Here is an 18,919-nt window from a genome sequence, read left to right as displayed (position 1 = left end):
ACATTTTTAAGTACAAAAATAGTCAATAAATTATCGCAAGATGAAGAATTTATTCTGCTTTCAGCTTTTATAGTACAAGGTTCCTTATTTAACAAGGCAATAAATCATTACTTTGTCGTTCGCATAATTAAATATGTGTGCAGAAAAAGGTTTTTACATGGAGAAACCGGGTGGTAAAATAATCTTTACTGAACCAATGAAGAGTGATGGTATTGCTTTTTGTGAGAAAAGACGAATTTTTACCCTTTTAGTTTCAAGACGTGGAGAGATAAAATGTCCTAAGAGTTGGGCAACGTTCAAAGTCTTTTAGATCACGAATAGTCGACTGAACACAAGTTAAAAACGACGCTGAACATTACCCACAGTTAAATAGAAAAGCTAACCGGCAACAAAGGTTTCTGCAACGGCAAAAACATAACAAAAGAGGACAGCTTATTAAGATCTAGGACACATACTGAGGCTGTCGTTTCCTACAGACGACAAACATATTAGGCTCCGGTCTTAGGAACATTTAAGGCTTAGAAAGGTCATTGTACAACAGTGGTAGACATCGTGATATGGGCTCTAATATTTACAAAAGATTAGGAAAACGTCCTATGTACAATTGATTAAATGGCAAATTAACCTGGATAAAAGCACATCATTTCCAGGACGTTAGCCATTTTAATTTTTGCAGTATCGGCTAATCTTCATTTTAGGTTATTTAACGCTACTTGTTGGAGCATCATCAGCCTTCCTCTGCAAACAAAAAGCGAGAGAATCAATGAAAAAATAACGATAAAACGATGGGCATTTGATTTATAACACAATTTTCCTTGCAATCTTCATTTCTCTCTTTTCCATTTTAGAAACAGTTTGAAACTCTGCTTGGACTAGCCTTTTCTTATTGTGATCAACCAAAAACAAACGGCAATGCCACTGATCCACACTATCCAAAGTAATGGTAAAAGTTAATTTTTTTTTTAACAGCAGCGCGTCTAAAAAGGCGGCAAAGAAGTGAGAGCGCGTCCCAGTAATGTAATTACGGTACTCGCAGAGGTTTTTTTCGCTCTGAATTAGTAAACAGACAAAATAGTTCTGAATATAAATTCGATCAGGAAAACAATAATAATTATTGTATTAAACATGGGCTTAAACGGTCTTTCAATTTGCCGATCTAAGTGTATTCTTTAAAGAGTAAACTAAAGTGTGAGGATTATGTCGATTCTTACCCTATTATGCCGAGAGCAGTCATTAGGATTTTGAGGCACGAGGGCAGTTAGGCGAGGTGCTCAAGGTTCATTTTCAGGTATCGCAAGACAAACCATTAAAAAAGATCACCACGGGCCAAAAACCTAAAAATACGTTATATGTTCCCCATGGAAAGTTAGCCGGATTCCGAAACCAGAGAAATTTTTGCTTGTGAAATCTGGAATCATGGGCTTTGGAATTCAGCCCAAGTAATCCGGAATTCCGCTAATGATAAGAACCTGGAATGCGAGTTCCATTGACAAGGAATCCAGAATCAAGTACCAGGAATCCGGAATCAACAGCGTGTAATCCAGAATATAAGACTGTCTCAGGTTACCTTACACTTATTCAACTTCTCCCTGAATCTCATAACTGTATTGATTAAGTACCTGGGTTTTTATCATAGGCCGACTCAGCGTATCTTCATCTCCCGGTTTACTTTCCTTGTTCTTGTCGTGAAACATATCCCTGATCTCCTTGGATACACCCATCAGCTTTTTAGAACTCCACTGTCCTTGTGTGCCATTTGCATTGATGTCCTGTCCTTTCAAACCTTCAAAGTCGCTTTCCGGGGGCGAGGATTCAGCCGCGTCAGCTTTAACAGCCTCTTCTTCAATACGCATTCTCTCGTAGTTTTCATAAGCTTCACGGAGAGGCTTTATCATCACTGGACCCACCTGAGGAAACAGCTGAAAAAAAAGGTAAAGTCATCTTTCGATACCTTTTTAATCGCCCCATGTAAGGCGATGCGGATTGCATAATCCGGGAAATTTTTGCTTTGGAATCCGGAATCCTGGGTTTGGAATTCACTCCACTCCTGAAATCCAGAATCCCACTAACTATAGGAATCTGGGACCCTAGTTCCACCGATAAGGAATTTGAAATCCAGTAACTGGAACTCGGAATCCAAAGAGTGGAATCCCGAATCCAAGACTGTCAAAGGGGTGACTTTTAACCCCGGAAATTGAACTGTCACGGTAAATTGCGTTCATCAGTAAAGTTTTCGAATTAAGCTACGGTATATAATGGTTTCTGGGGTACATTCTAGGGTACAACTCCAACTATGAAGGATTAAAAGGTGCCAAAAAACAAAATTAACTTCAGAAATTACCAAGATAGTGGTTTAGCATCAAAGAGGAAGTTCAAAACTTTTCTAATTTTTTCTTAATTCTTTTCTTAATTTTTTTTTCAAATTTCCACCGTTAAGACAGCGGTAAAGTCGTGTCTTTTGATTGGCTTCAGGTCTGTCCATAGTCCACTCGGCGACCGTTGTACAGGTCTTGCCAGCCAACCCCCAACAAACATTGCCGCAGTTTGTATTCTTGAGTCGTTAAGCTTGTCCTCGGGGATTTTCCCGAAGAAAATGGAAGGGGAGTGGTGTGTGGAATCGCTCATATTGCATATTTGAAGCATTATCTATTCATTTGGCATCAGCGCCAGTATTTCTATTGCTACCTGCAGTACTTTCTTATTATTTGATACGCACCTTATTCAGTAGCTCAAACAAGGGTATCAGTACAAACTTGATGAAGCCAATCTGGGCGGTAGGCTTACTGACTTTATCACGGTCCATAAAAGGTGCAACAGGGAGACCCTCTGATTTCTCTCGATCACTCTGTAATTAACGTAATAGTACGTCAACAAGTGATATCCAAGACAGCGTAATTTAAATAAATGTTATCAACGTGGACAAAATATGTACTAGGCATATGAACTATTGATGAATAAAAAGGATGATAAAGACGACTCTCCCAGGCCAGTAATCACCTTTTTCTGCATAAGCATTTGACAAAGAACCAGAAAAGATTCCTTTCATTTGTTCAAACCTGCATAAAGTATTCTTCGAGAAGACAGTCGGCCCAGGGCTCTGAGACGTCTATGGGACGCACTTCATTTGAAATGTCACAACACTTGATAAGAATCTTCTTGAGCTAAAAGGTAGATTTAAAAATTGTGAAGAGTGTCATTCCGACTGCGTCATTAGAATACTTCAAAATTGTCTCGCACCGTGATAGGTTATCAGGATTCCGGAACGGTGAAATTTTGCTTGTGGAACCCGGAGTGCTGGGCTTTGGAATCCCGAATTAGCTCAAGAAATCTTGAATTCCGCAAACGATTGGCTCGCTCAGGTATCAGTAATAAAAGACCACAAAGATCGGATTCACCGTTGAGCTCAGTCCTTAACACCCTTTGGGTGCAGGCGAGCTATCAAAAACATTCTGCAACAGGAGAACCCATAGAGTTTAATGTAAGATAACGTACACCACCCCTTTCTTTTTTAGGGGTATGCAGCCACGCTTTCCGCTTTCTATCTATTGTATCATCACTCTCTCAATTTCATATTTAACTTTCTACTTACCGATCCAACGTAATCAGCGTTGCTAAAATCGAATGTGTCCAACTTGCTTTTAAAACGTTCAACTATCTCACTGTGCCGAGCCATGTCTGTTGCTAATATCAGCGTCACAATTTCCTACAAATTAAGAATAACACTTGAACTTACGTGTAAGACTCTTAACTTGCAATTTTTAAGTCAGTCGTTGTTGTTGTTTTTTTAACTCAAACTTTCGTGTCAATAAACAGACCGTGCCCTCATTACAGTGATTTCTACGAATTGCACCATTTCAGGTACAGTCAAACCTCTTTAATACGGACACCAAAGGGACAGAACCAAGTGTCTGCTTTACAGACGTGTCCGTATTATAGAGGTAGGGAATGTATGATTTTTGGCATTTCTGGGACCAAACGAACAGTCCGTAATAGAGAGGTGTCCGTATTATAGAGGTGTCCGTAAGGAGAGGTTAGACTGTACATAATACGGATTCGGGAATGTGAGAAATATTTTCTTATGGAATGCGGAATCCCGGGCTTTGGACTCCAGAATACAGCTTAACGAATCCGGAATCCCGAAAACGATTGGTATCTGACAAGGAATTCTGAATGCAGTAGCTGAAATCCGGAATCCATAGCGTGGAATCCAGAATCCAAGACTGTCCTGGATTACCTTACATAAGGCGATTTGAATTGTTCACCAAAGCCTCCACCTCGTGTCATCTATTCTCGTACCCAAATCTCCCGCGGCCATGGGAAAGGGAGATCTCACTTTATAGCGTAAGACAGAGTGAGATCCGGGTACAAGTTTACGTGTCATCTTAAGCGCTCACTGGACGCCGCAGTATTTTTTTATAGGGCCAAATCTGCATGCATGATAAGGTTCAACTTTGAACCAACTTTCGATCGGCAACTGATTCAACCGCCCTACAAGTCGGTTCAAACTATCCATTATATAGAAGTCTTAGTTAAATGAGAGTTTTATTAAAGTATATTCATTTATGTTTTTAGTCTATTAGGTTCAGTGCCAGTAGAAAATCGCCATATGAATCATCTGCTAATCCAGCGTCGGCTTTTATCAGCCGCCTCCTTTTTTAAGTTCAGTTTGCTTGCCTATAACCAAACTACAGTGCCGAATCCAAAGGATTCAAAAGCATTTTTTCGCACCATACATAATTGATCAGTCAAGAACAGAGGACGAGTAACGAGGCCCATGAACTGAGCTTAAATTTTGCCTGTTAGACGCAAAAGATAGCTGGTAGGACCGTGGACGTCTTATGCAAATCAATCGCAAATACATGTTATCTACTATGCCAACTCTTCAAAACCGTCACATTTGGAAAAAGAGCTAACGAGCTAACGTCGGGAAATATATTTCAAAGTTGAACCCTGAGCACACACCTGGCGAACCTTCTTTTGATCTTCTTTGCCCAAGTTGGCGAATATATTGCTTTCTGGCTGAAAAGTTAAAGAATGATCATACATTACAATTATGGACATTTGGTGCCGTATTTGCCCCATTTTTCGCCCAGCTTCCGCGAACACCTCCTACACACCTTCCGCCTTCTCCCCCTCCCCCCCGCCTTCTTAGGCTGGGGTGTTAAAAAAATAGGACGAGACACTAAATATATGATATGTCACATACTGATTCAATCCGATGACCAAATTTTACGTTTCACTTTGTTTTACACGCACCTATTTTTGAAAAGGCTAATATTTGTCATCATCGCCACCTAGCCTCATAATGAGTATTTTTTAACACAATAATACAAAATGATCATAATTGCATTGGTAAGAGCCAGTCAGTAACATACCCTATTTCATTCATTGTAAGGCGAACGCGTGCTTTAACATCCGCCCATTATATTTGCACGCGATCTTCTGCTGATCTATAATAAGTGGGCGCAAACCATGAGATATATTTGTACATCACTAAACACATAAAACAGTATTCAATTCATGACGAGTTAGAAGTGAGAACGAGAGCTATTCTAGGTCATACCTGAGATAGAATCTCAAAGGCCACAGCAGCGTGGTGATTTTCCAGAGGTGAAATGTCATTGTAGCGAATTGCAAGTTCTGTCTGTGCATTGATCTGGTAACTATGGGAACAAGGTTATGGATAACATTATAAGTGTACAAACACAAGCCATCAAATCGATTTTTAGCACAATGCAGCGTGGCAATATTGCTACGACATTGTTTCGAATGGTTACACATTGTTCCAACGCTGTGTGTGTTGCGCTGAAAATCGTCGTTGCGAATAGTCCTGAGATCTCGTAACATCACCTTAAAACGTGAAATTAGGAGTTTTCCTGTCGTAGTCGTGCAGTGAAGGCAAAGAAATGGACAAAAAAAATCGTGATACACGTGCAGCGTTGTCCTTTTGCTAAATATTCAACCTATTCCTTGTTTGACGTTCTCGTTGTCGTCGCCGTCGTGGAATCTTAAAGTCCCTAGCTGATTCTACAGTCAAACCTTCATGTGAAACCTCTCCTAATAAGCAGCGACTGCGACCAAATTTTGGCCTCTGACGATTTTACAGTTTTCAATTGTTTTTAACCTCTTAAGTGATCACTTGACGCATAGTGTGGTCTCTTGTTTTCGCTGTATGTACATGTATTACGCTACTCAGAGTATACAAAGAATTTTCAATGACATCATGCGTGGAACACGTATAGGTAACTTGGAAATTGCATGCAACACATTCTTTGCCAAAATTAAGGTAGATGTGACGGGACGTCTTCTCGGAAGGGACCCACAGGGTGTGATTCTTCTAAGGGACCACTAAATCCGCTTCGATATTTGGGTGGTCGCTTACGGGAGGTTCGACTGTTTAAAGAGTTAATTGAAAAAACTCAAAAGTCAAGAAAAATGATGCACGCCATTTAAAAATTAGTCTAACTTCCAATGAGGTTTCGCTACCCTTAAGTATTTAATCTAACGACTTTTGAATTTTAAGTGTTTTTAAGATTGAGAGCCAGTCGTTACAGGTCTGAAAAATCAGTTCTTCGAGTGAAATGGTTTTGACCGTTTTGCAGTTATGGCTAACTGCCTATACTGACAATTGCATAAACTCACGTGTTGTTAAATCCTGGATGATCAAGATCGTGGCAAATACAGGCTGTCATCAAAACGAGGAGATCAATCTTAGAAAGAACGTCTCTTAGGTTGCAAAGATGGATAATGCAGTACATCTAAAACGATGAGAGAAAAACACAGTCATGGCTTCTTCTACACCTTTTGTTTGATTACACATGCATTCCAACCTCGTTTGATCGAGTCTTCGACTTTTCTTTGGGCAATATAGTAACCTCGTACAGTTGCTGATAAGTTTTTATCCCACAACAAAATACTTCTACGATACTACCAACCAGACGAATAATAGTTCAGTTTTTAGGAAAAACATGCTCATAATTAGTGATAGAAGTTTTTGTCCTAGCTTATCTTGTATGCGAGGAAGCTCTGATAGTAGCAGACGCACCAATTTTACAGCCGGTCAGATAGAATTGTATTGCGTATTCATACTCATATTCCTGATGTTCATACATGTAGTGATTATTGGACAGGAAAATATGAAAGGAAGTTAACACCAGGGCGTTGCAATTTTTCTTCACTCTTACCATCTGAGTAACACAGAAGCAATGGCGGAAGTTATGAAATGGATTGTTTCTGTAATTTTGTTGAATAGACACCTGGAAATAAAACAAGAATGTAAAAAATACGGTAAACAAAACGAAATTCGCCCAGTCTGGTCTGAATAGGGTTCAACGATTTCTTAAGAACTCCTAAGGGCTTTCGTCGCTAAAAGGACTACAGTTTACAGGCAAACTGGTTTTTTTAGGCTTGTAAATAGCCAACTGGATGCCTGTGGCCAGCTAGGATTCTTAACTCTGTTATGTTTGATTTGAATTATTTGTTTCATTGTCTCTGAAAAAGCCCTTAAGAGGAGAGAATAAATACATTTTTATGGATAATCTGTTTTTAAGTCTTAGTCATTCAATTATCTAAGCTTTAATGATAAACTATTACGACACACTGGGCGCACAACACAGAGTCACCAAGAGAGTGTCCCAACTAACTGTCCCAACTGTAGTATCAAATGGGCCTAACCAAGACGAAGAAGAAAAATGGAAAAAAATCAAAACTCACTCGTTTAAACTCAAGGAAACTGAAAAGTGTTTCCACCGAGTCATGAACGTCGATAGTTGCCTTATAGGACTAATTTTTTGAGGTGTGGTTTCGCTTACCAGAAACCTTCTTAAGACAACTTGGTTAATTTCAAAGTCTTCAATCAGCCCCAGGTCACTGTACATGTGCTCCAACAATGACAAAATCTGCAAATTTTAACGAAGGTGTCGCTAAATGAAACACAAAAAGCAATCTTCTACCTCAGCTCGGTTTAACCTAAATTTAATGAATTAATTCAGCAGGACGTATGACGGATGAAATAAGATTCCACGAAAAATAAATTGCAACACTGCCCGGCAATAACGCATTAATGTACTGTAAAAAGGGCAACAAAAACGTACAACTTGTTTTGCAACATTGCTGCGAAACGAGTTGAAAAGCGATGTTCGCGTTTTACCGGCTAAGGTAAACTTGGCAGCAAGTGACTAAGGGACCGGTCATTAGGATTTTGGCGGGAATCAGTCGTAATTGAGAACCCAAAAGGGAGGATCACTGAAAACTTTGGAAGGATTCAAAGGGGAGGCCACTCAAATTTGCTTGGAAAATGAAGATATGGGGGGGGGGGGCGCGAAAGTCGTCAAATGTTATTAGGGGGGATCACTTCAGTGAACTAACATTCAAAGGGAAAATCGGCTAATTTTCACCTTAATTAGCCCCAAATCCTCCACCCCCCCCCCCTCCCCCAGGCAATAAGGAGTTGACTCCCGCGTCAACTGTATTCAAATCAAAACTCAGCAACTTGCAACATAGATTTGAACATGGGTGGTAAAACGCGCACAACATCGCTTTTAGCATATTCCGTAGTAAGGTTGTAAAACAATTTTCCCGTTTTACAACAACTTTTTTAGTAAGTAGTCAGTCGTATTCTAGATATGTTCATTGCTATATTAAATAATTTACTTGAGCGAGTTGAGTCTCGTGTTTATCTATGGGTTTATGGGTATCTCATGATCAACTTGCATTGACTATATATACATGCGGCATGATACCTCATTCGGCTCCCAGTGCCAGATATTGAAAATGGGTTCCTTGAGCTGTTCAACAGTGGTCTGAGAAAGTGTGTACTGCAAAAAATAGTAATAAAAAAAATTAAAAACTTAGCATCGCCAGATTATCTTGGATGGGATAACATCAAAGCCAGCGAGACTTTAAACTGTTGTTTTTTTCTCATTGGCCGCGTAGCTGTAATGTAGGCACTCTGTATTTGTGAAAAAGTTGCCAATCTAGTTCAGTGATCTAATAACATATCATCTACCTACCTTGACGAAATTTGGCATAGGCCTTGATATGCTGAGTTTTCGTCCTTTGTTACCCTTGTTAGTGACGTTATCTTGTATAGCTTGCCACGTGATCCTAAATGAAGAAAGGTCAGCTATTGAGCAATGCAGTTTTCAATATCATCACAGATGAAATTGTATTTCCAAGTTGCCACAAGGCTTTGAATGCTTAGAAATAAGGGCAAGTGCCAGGAAAATGATTTTTTACTCTCAAGCAAATACGAGTGATTTTTGCAGTGACATAAACAGTTTTCATTGGGTATTATTTAAGACCAGGAGCCATAATGGATCCCATTATATGGCTCTTGTTAAGACTGAAGGTTTTTGAAACTCAAAATTAAAAAGCATAATTTATATATTAAAGTCAGTTTTCCATATCAATCGAAAGACATTACAGCGTATATATAGTTCGTTTTTTTTTTCAAACACAAAAGCTAAGTAATTGGTTGGTTAGACAATGCACCTACAACAAAAGTGGAAAATTTTTATTTAATTCAGGTGATTTTTTTAAGAGAAAAATAACAAAAAGGTTTACCTCATTCTTCTTAAAGAGCGGATGGCCATCTTAAGACGCAACTAAACTAATTTAATCCCTTACGTTTGAGCTAATTTTTCGGAGCTATTTTAAATCCAAAAAGGAAGTTATTTTTTCTGAGCACTGTCAGTAAGAGTTATTTCAACTCCAGGTTTGGAGGAACTGATAATGTAGAGGTACTAAGACAACCCAGGAAGGGATTATTCTGAAACTTAAATTTGAAATCTACTTTTGGAGTCGGTTAAAAAACTATTTAAAACAATCCCGTGAGCGTTTTCTAGAAAGGTCTAACTTCCCACTCGTTCGAAAAGGGCATTCTCGTGATCCGGGATTTGACCAAAATACAGTGTGTGATTCGGGAATTCTCAAAATGTCTTGAGGGGATGCAGGATTTGAGCGCTCAGTCAGGAAGTGGGATTCGCCAAACCGTGGGGAAAGATCAGAATGAAGCGATATTTGGGGTGGTAGAGATTAATGAAGTTCAAGATGCGGCATTGTCGTAGAATAGGGGCGGGAATGCGGGCATCAGAGCCCACCCCTCCCCCCGCCCCTCCATCCTCCTTCCCTTCCAGACCCTGTTCCCAAGATAATCACATGATTATTACCTGTCTTGGCGGATTTGTTCCCGTATCTCAGTGATCTCGGCGCTCAAGTGCTGCATTTCTATGGCTTTGAGTGCCTCAACTGGAAGCGGAAGCAAAAAAAATCGTTATGCAGTTAATCATCCTGAACAGTGAACCAAATCGAAGGTTTAACTGGTATCTACCTGAAGACGACAATCCGTGTACCGTGGATACTCCGTTCTTTTTACAAGAACGTTGTTTGTTCCGCCCCAGGCTGAGCATTCTTATTTTTTCTGCCGATTTTAGGCTCGAACTATTCTTGTATTATTCTTAACATATAGCTTATGTAATTTTTGAGTGTTGTTTAATTTATTGGGGTATCAGTTACACTATAACTAACGGTCTGCAATTAACTTAATAGTGATTTGTTATAGAAAGTAAAATAGTGTTTCCCACATGGTGTTGGCTTGCGGAAACTCTTTATTGTACTAATAGAGGTAAAATTTCCCGATGCTTTAACTTATATTTTTGTCGCGATTATAATAACATATGGCGTTGCATGGCACAATCGTAAAAAAGTGTCAAGAATTTTGCGCGTTCTTTAGCCCACAGGAAGCCCATCCCACGAAATTGCATCACCCTAGTTCCCCGACCCCAACCTGATCATTGTTGTTCAGTCCGGAACAATAACGATCCCAGCGAATTTTAACATTGTTTTTTGGGGGGGTGGGAGGGGGGAAATATTTGTAATCACAAAAGAGGATAAGCCCCTTTATCTTCTTTTGGTAATCACTAGTGCTTTCGAGAACTTTATTTTGAGATTACGACAAGGCAACGTTTTAACATTTTTGTCCAAGATTATTAGAATAAAAGCACTGTCTGTGTACCATCGAATTCTCTGTTGACTGTGTAAGTTGTTCTCCGATCTGTAGTCAGAGTCACACAGTAATTTATTTCTTGCATTTTTTTTCTGATCATTCCAATAATCATAATACATATACCTTCCACTTTCCTTTCCAAGTGGGACAGCTGCTTGGCGAGTTCAGATTTTAATTGAGACACTGTGAACGTGCTGTGAAAGCAAAGAAAACATTACAAACTAAAGCACACAGAATTCACTTGAACAACAGATGCTATGTGGTTGGTAATGCATCATTAAGGCAAGTTATTAAGCATCATTATTGACTCGCTGTGTGGGGAGTTCCGCTTTGTCTTGCCGTACCGACAAGTGAAACCCACTACTCAAAAAAGGCGATATCATGGTGATTCAGGCTGAGCGGAGTGACATCAGGGCAAGAAAAGAAAGGTTGAAGATAGAACAAATACAGTATACAGCCAGCAAACAGTCACTGAATACGTTACCCTGAAAAGGAAGGCAAATATGTTAAAGCTGAGCAAGGGCTACAAGAAAAGCTTCAACCTAATCCTTCTCGCTAGTGATGTGAAATTTTACTAAAATCTGAATGCGTTCGTTTTTTGTGATACGAAATTGTAAGTCATACAACAAACCATTAGACATTAAACTTGGAAAAAAGGATTTCACATCTAGTAGCGGAAAAACTGCATTTTTTTACCAACCTTCGCTTTTTGGACCAGTTTTCCAGAATCTCATGTGTAGCCATTTAAATGGCTACACATGAGATTTTCAATACTTTTTGCATATTTTCCTGCTAATAGACCTGTTTACCGACACGGCAGCCATATTGAATTACTTAGATTTAAGGAGTGTTATGGGATGCCCATGGGGGATGAGCAAGATCGGTTTTAGTCGCTTAGTTTCGGGCCAATTTTTCTTTAAGTTTTCCTAAAAAAAGATTATAATGGGAAAAAAGATCGTTGTGCCGTGTTTGGATGTAATAGTGATTGCCTTTTTCCCTAGAAATAAACAGTGAAGTTCTCTGCGGGCGTAAATACTGAGCGAGTGCTCCCTGGACAACCCATAATACTCCTTAAATCAAATAAATTCAATATGGCCGCCGTATCGGTAAAAAGGTCTGTTGGATGAAATTATTCAAATTAACATTTGTAATATATATAGTAATTGAGATAATTAGACTACAATACTCGGGAACTAAAAACTCGACTGAGCAAAACCCTATGTTTCACTGCTAACTACTGGTCACTGATCTGGTTAAGGTCGATGTGATCTCGGGCATCTTACGGCTGTGAAACACACACTCCCAACATCAATTTTCTCAGTAGCACTTGCGCTTTATCATAGTCGTGTTCAGTTCCAGTAAAGACAAAATGATACCACAACAGTCCCATAAATACTGAATCATTCACAACAATTGTTAAGCGGAGAGTAATGCCGGAAGTGAAAGAGATAAGTTTCGTCATCACAATAGTTACCTGATGAACTTGTCCGCAACTTGGCTAAGGACATTTACGAAGACTTCCTCGTCACCTAGAATTGACCGCAATTAAAACTAACGTTTAAAGTCTTTGATTTCTTGCTGGAGAAAAGAAGATTTACATGGTGAAATAACGTTAATTGAAGTTACAAGGGAAGGAATTTTCAAAGCATTCGTTGATAGAAATGAACTCAGGATGGAATCTGTTGGGATATATAGCTGCCCCCCTCATACATATACTCATGTATTGTATAAATACATCACTTTTATATATTGTATGACGAAGTTAAGTAAAGATAATGAGAAAAAAAAAACCAACTTCATAAGCAAACGACGTAGCAACTGTGACATAAACGCAGTGCAAGTGCCTCAAGTGCTAGACAAGTGCAAGCGTGTAACTGATATATGTGCAAAATGTTCTTTTCAAGGTTTAGGGTGAGCACTGAACTGAAGCTTCTTCAAGGTAAAAGGAAAAAATTACTTCTTAAGTACGTGCCGAACGAAAAGTATATATATTAATATGATAATTATAATTCTACTTGATATCCTATTACAGTGTATAATACACTTCTCTTTTCAGCCATAATATAAAGGGTATCAGTTAGTCTCTCTCTAATATCAAATTGCGTACTATCTCTTTCAGAATGTGAGATAGTGCCGGTTTCATCCCTTTCTTACTGACATCCGTGCAGCTATCTATTGCATGTAACGCGTTGGCTGTGCGTATTATTGTCCATGCAGGCTGTAAGAACCTGTAGTAGATCTTACAATGAGGAATTAGAGAACTATTTTTCAAAGAACGGTTGTCTCGTTTGCCGACAATAGCTTTTTTTAAATTAAGCTTCTTTGACGCAATATTAAGTAGATGTCTAATTAAACATAGACAAATATAGAAAGAGACGAGAAATGATAATCAGAGCTGAGACAACTGAAAGACGATTTAAATAGTACGACAAGAGCGTGACGTGCATGTGCTGAAAATATTCTGAAAAGCTTACATTGTTAAGAAATCAAACTTTCAATCATGTATAGTCTTTGAAAACAATAAAAAAGAAAAAACTGTAAACCACCCAAAAAACAGTATCTAGAGCTCATTTTAAATTTATAAAAAGCTAAGGCTAATTTTATTTCCAGCAACAGTTTTCTTACCCTGGGTACCAGAGGTTTTTTCTCGCGTGCGGCGGGGTGATTTTTTGTCGGCCGCCGACAGATCTTCGGGCGACCGAAGCCACGATCAAAACCGGAAACCCCTCATAAAAACTCTGACACCCAGAGTACGATTTTCCTAAGGCATTCGTGTTGCGGAGGGTAAGATGCAATTCGCTTTCTACACTAAGACTGAGCGGTTAGCTCAGTCGGCAAAGCGCTGCTTTATTATAAGCGACGTGTTACGGATTCGATCCCCAGCCTGACCAATACCTTGGGTATTGAAATACCTATTAAGGACAAACGGCGCGGATATCTAAGTACAAATGGTGATCCCGTCTCCAGTAGGAGACGCAAAAGTGTCTTCCTCGATTAGTCTAATAGCTAATACACTGACTGACACTGACATAAATTAAGGCGTTTCCTAAATACAAACTGTGTGACACCCTCACCGTGCTTCTGGTGCATTGCAGTAACAACGATTCGATAAGGTGAACTGAAATGAAAAAGTAACAACAGTAAATACAGTCGACGCTCTCGAAAGCGACCACCTCGGGAAATCAAAGACCGAGGCGGTCGTAACTAGAACTAAAAAAAGAGACGGAAAAGATAAATTAAGAGAGCGAGTTAATTTAGCCAAGAACCAGGCTTCTTAGTTAGTGGGCGAAAACGGCGAATTTTTCAGCAAGCGTAAAACCTAAAGAAGTGGCTCCGAGCGAGATGGTGAGAAGTTTTCCGCCCGGCGGTTTTTTGCGTTGTTCCTCCGTTAATTGGGCTTTTTTAGTCCCCATAAAGGAGCCTGTTCCCAGGCTAGAGCTAATTAATGTATTTCTATATGTCGGAGTTACGTATACTACACTGCCGTTACTACTGAACCGCCCTAACGCTGTTCCTAGCTCAATCAAAACTATATGTCTTTGCTTCTCTCTCTACTAAACGGGCTTTCCTTTGACTTTATACGTATCTAGTAGTAACAAAGCGTTAAGCAAATATTGCATTAAGTCATGGGAGTTATGGCGATGGGACCTAATGCTTGTTATCGACTTTTTCACACGTAATCGCTACAAAGTACTCGAAGAGAATCCTAGAATTGTATTGTAGTTTCTCCCTCCATAAACTGCAATTTTGAAACTCCGGTTGATTTAAGACAAATTTAGCCTACGCACAGAAAAAATAAATCAGTGTTTGTTGTGATTTATAATAGCCAAGTCTAAAACTAAAGGCATACATACCGCGCTGTGTTCGAGGGCAAATTTGGCTCGATACATACTGTGCTTCCGTCTTGAGTCTTAAGCATCATGTTGGACCATCTGAAATATAAAGTTATCAGGTTCAATTGTTCAAAATTAGAAGCAACAACATACATCTATCTAAACATCCGCTGGGGTTTCCGTCGGAACTGGATCGCAGTTCAACCGTCTGCTGCCCGTTAGTCAAGGCATTGTTAACTCGAGCACGCAAGACAGCTGCACAACAGCACAGTTGCATTCAAAGCACTTGTTCCGCATCTGCAAAGCTGGAAGAAAACACTGCAAGGCTAGCAAAAAAAACAAACAAACAGACAAGCAAACAAGCAAACTGAGAAAGTAGCTAGAGCGAAGGGTAAGCCTTTACTGCATGGCACTGGTTGAAAAATATGCCTCAGGTTGTAAAGTCATGTTCCTTTTACTGTAGTTCAGTAGAAGTCTTTTCATCACAACTCATTCAAAATATCAATTTTTGATGAAAAAGTGAAATAATTGGTCGTCTCGTTCTCTTTGACCTGAAACATATGCCTTGTTTATCATCCCGGGCGTCGCGCCTGTAGACTACGAGCAGTCTCTCTTTTTTCTTTGTCCGTCGAGCAATAAACGCCCGAGACACGCAAATGACCGCGCGCGTGACTGAAGGCGCCAGACGCTCGCGTGCGCGTGCACTCCCCTTACTAAATCTGAAGAAAAAGAGAGGCTGCTCGCAGTCTAGTAACGCATCACATAAAAACCATTCGGATCTGAGATCTCATTAATCAGTTAAGAAAAAAAAGCTTAATTTCTCAGTTGTCAGTCAATATTTTGGGTAGTCCCAAAGATAGTAGTCTTTTTCCATTTGGAACGTTTAGAGATCCCACTCGTCTGGTAGCACTGAGAAACCAAACATTATAGAGGAAGAGAAAAGCTGTGAGAGAAGACCATTACTATTAATACAGCTGTTAATAGGCGCTTACCGGCTCACTCCAGCGGCCGATGCGAGAAGATCTTTAATGTCTCGAGAAGTACAGTGCTTGGAAAATACAACCTATTTTAATAGGAGACAATCACACTGAGTTCTTATATCTTAACGCCGGGAATAGCTTGATATCCTCTCGAATTGCAATTATGCTGTTGTATATCGCCCGTACGCTGCCAAATCAATGAGGGCTTTATAAATTAACTATAACTTGATCAATAGGATAAAAGGAAGGGTTGCAAATAAAAACCGTTAAAAGTATATTGCTTTAGTACTGATATTACTTCGGCCGGGTATTTGCCAGGCGATCAAGCTATAAAAAAGCTTGATAACTATGTAAAAGTAGTTCTGTACACAAAATTTACTAGCCTCGAGAATTCAGCTGCCCCAAAATACCCGAATTTTATAAACAACATGACGTATCATTCATTTTAAAATTGTTGAAATAACTTTGTAGGATCTATTAAAACAGAGCCAGTGTCAGCTCATAATTGTGTTTGCAAAACTGGTAGATGTTTGAAGTATAAATAATTGATGATAACACATGTTGTACCGCCGCTGGCATGTTTACTGCTCCGCAAATAACGTCGAATAAGGTATGCCCAATATATTCAAGCATATAAGTTTGATAACAGTTTTGATAGCTAGAATTATTTAGTAAGAAAACAGAATATGCTGGATAATACGTAATTTAAGGCGGGCTTTTAGTTGCAGGGTACAAAAATGGTTTTATTAAGGCCCAATTAAATTCAAGTTTAAAATAAACGTCAAGTATCCTTTTCGTTGAAAGAGTTTATTGATCTATTCCGATTGAATCGACGTATTCTCAACATTCAAGAAAATGAATTATTGTTTACCAGTGTAATTTTGTATGCGAAAGCGAATAGCATGTGGTGGTAGCTATTAATGTACAGAAAAAGCAAGTGGGTAGTTAAAGTAATAAAGGTATTGAAGAATGGGGCGACTTTGAAATTTCAAGGTACACCAAACCATTCACTCTGTCTTCTTTATGTACATTAAACGGCAAAAGAATCGCGATTATCGTACGTTAAATGTTGCGGTCGATAAAAGCCGCATAGATACCTTCTGCTTCTGCCCATGTACTTCAAGATAAATCGTTTTCAGATTTGCTGAGGCCTTTCCAGAAACTCCGTTCCCCATCTCTTGTTTTCTGTCTGATTTCACTAGACAATCCTCTGCCTACAGCTACGAAATTTGACCATTCCTACAGACAGAGCGGTATCTTTCTGTTTCTATTAGTTACAAAGAAGGCGATTCTGACGAACTTTGATTACATTAACAAATTTGGTCTATGACGTTTGACGAATGAATCCTTACAAATCGGACAGAAATGCTTTCCCTTTTTGTTCCTTGTTAATTGTTCCCAGTAATTACTTTTTAGGACACTTTTCCAGCGCAAGATTAATGAAAACAGAGTACCGTCACGTTTGCAACAATTTGTTGTTGTTACTGATTGAGCGATCCATATCAGGGGCACCCAGCGACAATTTTCGGAAAATATCTGTTCGGAAGACGATTTGAGATCTAGAATTTTCGGAACATTATTTGTTGTAAAATTTCTTGCTTGCCTGCCTCTCCTCGGATTTTCGAGCAACTAAAAACTACTGTAATTGCCCATTTTTAACGGATTTTTACCCTTAAAAGGTCACCTAGAACTTTCGGGAGCCTTTTTTCTGGCTGAAATTTTCGAAAAAGTAAGTTTTGATCCCTAGAATTTGTCGGATCACTAGACTTTCAGCTAGGAAATCCGAACAGATGAAAAATTTTTAGGGGATAAAAATATGCCTATATCTACCGTCTAAATACTAAAATACGTTTAACAATGCTATGTTTAAGTGGTTTTCAACAATATTCTCGTTGGGTGCCCCTGCCATATGTTAATTTTTCAAGTGAAAAATGTAAAAATTAAACTTAAGAACGTTACTCGACGTTTTGATGTTTCTAACATCATTATTAGCAGTGAGAAATGTTAAGTTTTTAAAAGAGTTGAAGTTTGAATAATGATTGCATTCGTATACATCATTATTGTGTAGAATGTCTTAAATGGAAGAATCGATTCCGATTGCACGTTTAGTGGTGGCTTGAATTGAGGTCTGGTATAAATAGTTTCTAGTAGCCTGACAAGGCCTTTGAATTTATTTCTGCATTTTTTGAGCACCAAAAAATTGTCCGGCAGGGTTGATTTCTCGACCTCGTGTTCCTTCATGTACATTCCGATCGACGAATTTGAGGTTGGATGTGTTCGCTGATGCGCTGATGTAGGTGTCGATTGGTGAGACACGCAAGTCCATATTAGATAGACCCCATTTGAAATGATATACAGCGCATTGCTCCTTTACGATCTTCTTTTTTGGCTCCTTTGTCTTGAGTATATTTGCTACTTTCATACTGGTGAAAACCGGTTGTAGGTTGATCATGGACTATTTCGGTTATGTCAAACTGAGACGGGCCACCCGGCGACGGGAGGGGTCACCTCTTTGCCATATAAAATATACGGTTGATGAATTTAGCCGCGAAGCATCATGGGATATACGAAATTCCCCTTTTCGGTTGATGTAACCGCTGGAAACGGACGCAAAATCTCCCAACATTGTTGGGCCAACAATGTTGGCAGTCGTCGCGTCCGTTTGCACGTGGCTAAAAGTTTGACCGGTTTCAAACTTTACACAACGACTTCCTTGAGTCTAGGTCTTTTTTGGTTCTTCCACGGGATGAGTAATTTTATCCTGAAGGTCTTTCTGTGTTTACTCCTTTTTCTTTGGAGTTCTACATAAACTATAAAGTTAGCATTGAAATTCAAGGACTCTCTGCAGTTTTCAACGACTTTCAAGGCCTTGAATTTTTAACATTCAAGGACTTTCAAGGTGCGTGCGAACCCTGTGACTCAGCAGAGAGGATGACCCTAAATCTTCCCGGCACAACTTTTTTTCTTAAAAAAACGGGGTCTTAGTAGTCAGCAGCTAATGGTATTAGTACCTTAGTTTCGTTTGCGGGGGCGAAATCACAATACACCCCACTTCACTTCAATAAAGAATATGATTCAGTATCGAAAAGGGTGCTTTCCAC

At 39.3% G+C, this 18,919-nt stretch overlaps 1 protein-coding gene across 1 annotated transcript; it reads right to left on the bottom strand.

Moving 5' to 3' along the window:
- Positions 1 to 30: 30 nt before the first annotated feature.
- LOC140950883 (high affinity cGMP-specific 3',5'-cyclic phosphodiesterase 9A-like) lies at positions 31 to 16,993 on the bottom strand. Its single transcript, XM_073400101.1, has 19 exons — positions 16,916 to 16,993; positions 15,831 to 15,901; positions 14,860 to 14,937; positions 14,080 to 14,123; positions 12,480 to 12,534; positions 11,129 to 11,205; positions 10,170 to 10,248; positions 9,012 to 9,105; positions 8,742 to 8,816; positions 7,812 to 7,898; positions 7,185 to 7,256; positions 6,643 to 6,758; positions 5,564 to 5,663; positions 4,963 to 5,019; positions 3,590 to 3,703; positions 3,057 to 3,161; positions 2,717 to 2,845; positions 1,620 to 1,919; positions 31 to 738 (listed from the first exon to the last, which is right to left on the bottom strand). Exons 1-19 carry the CDS (start codon positions 16,991 to 16,993, stop codon positions 700 to 702), a joined length of 1,770 nt encoding a protein of 589 aa, XP_073256202.1. The 3' UTR covers positions 31 to 699.
- Positions 16,994 to 18,919: the final 1,926 nt, after the last annotated feature.

Source organism: Porites lutea, chromosome 10 (genome assembly GCF_958299795.1).
Source record: "Porites lutea chromosome 10, jaPorLute2.1, whole genome shotgun sequence".
NCBI classification, from domain to species: domain Eukaryota; kingdom Metazoa; phylum Cnidaria; class Anthozoa; order Scleractinia; family Poritidae; genus Porites; species Porites lutea.
Note: the sequence above shows the minus strand (reverse complement) of the source record. Positions and strands in the feature narration are given on the sequence as shown.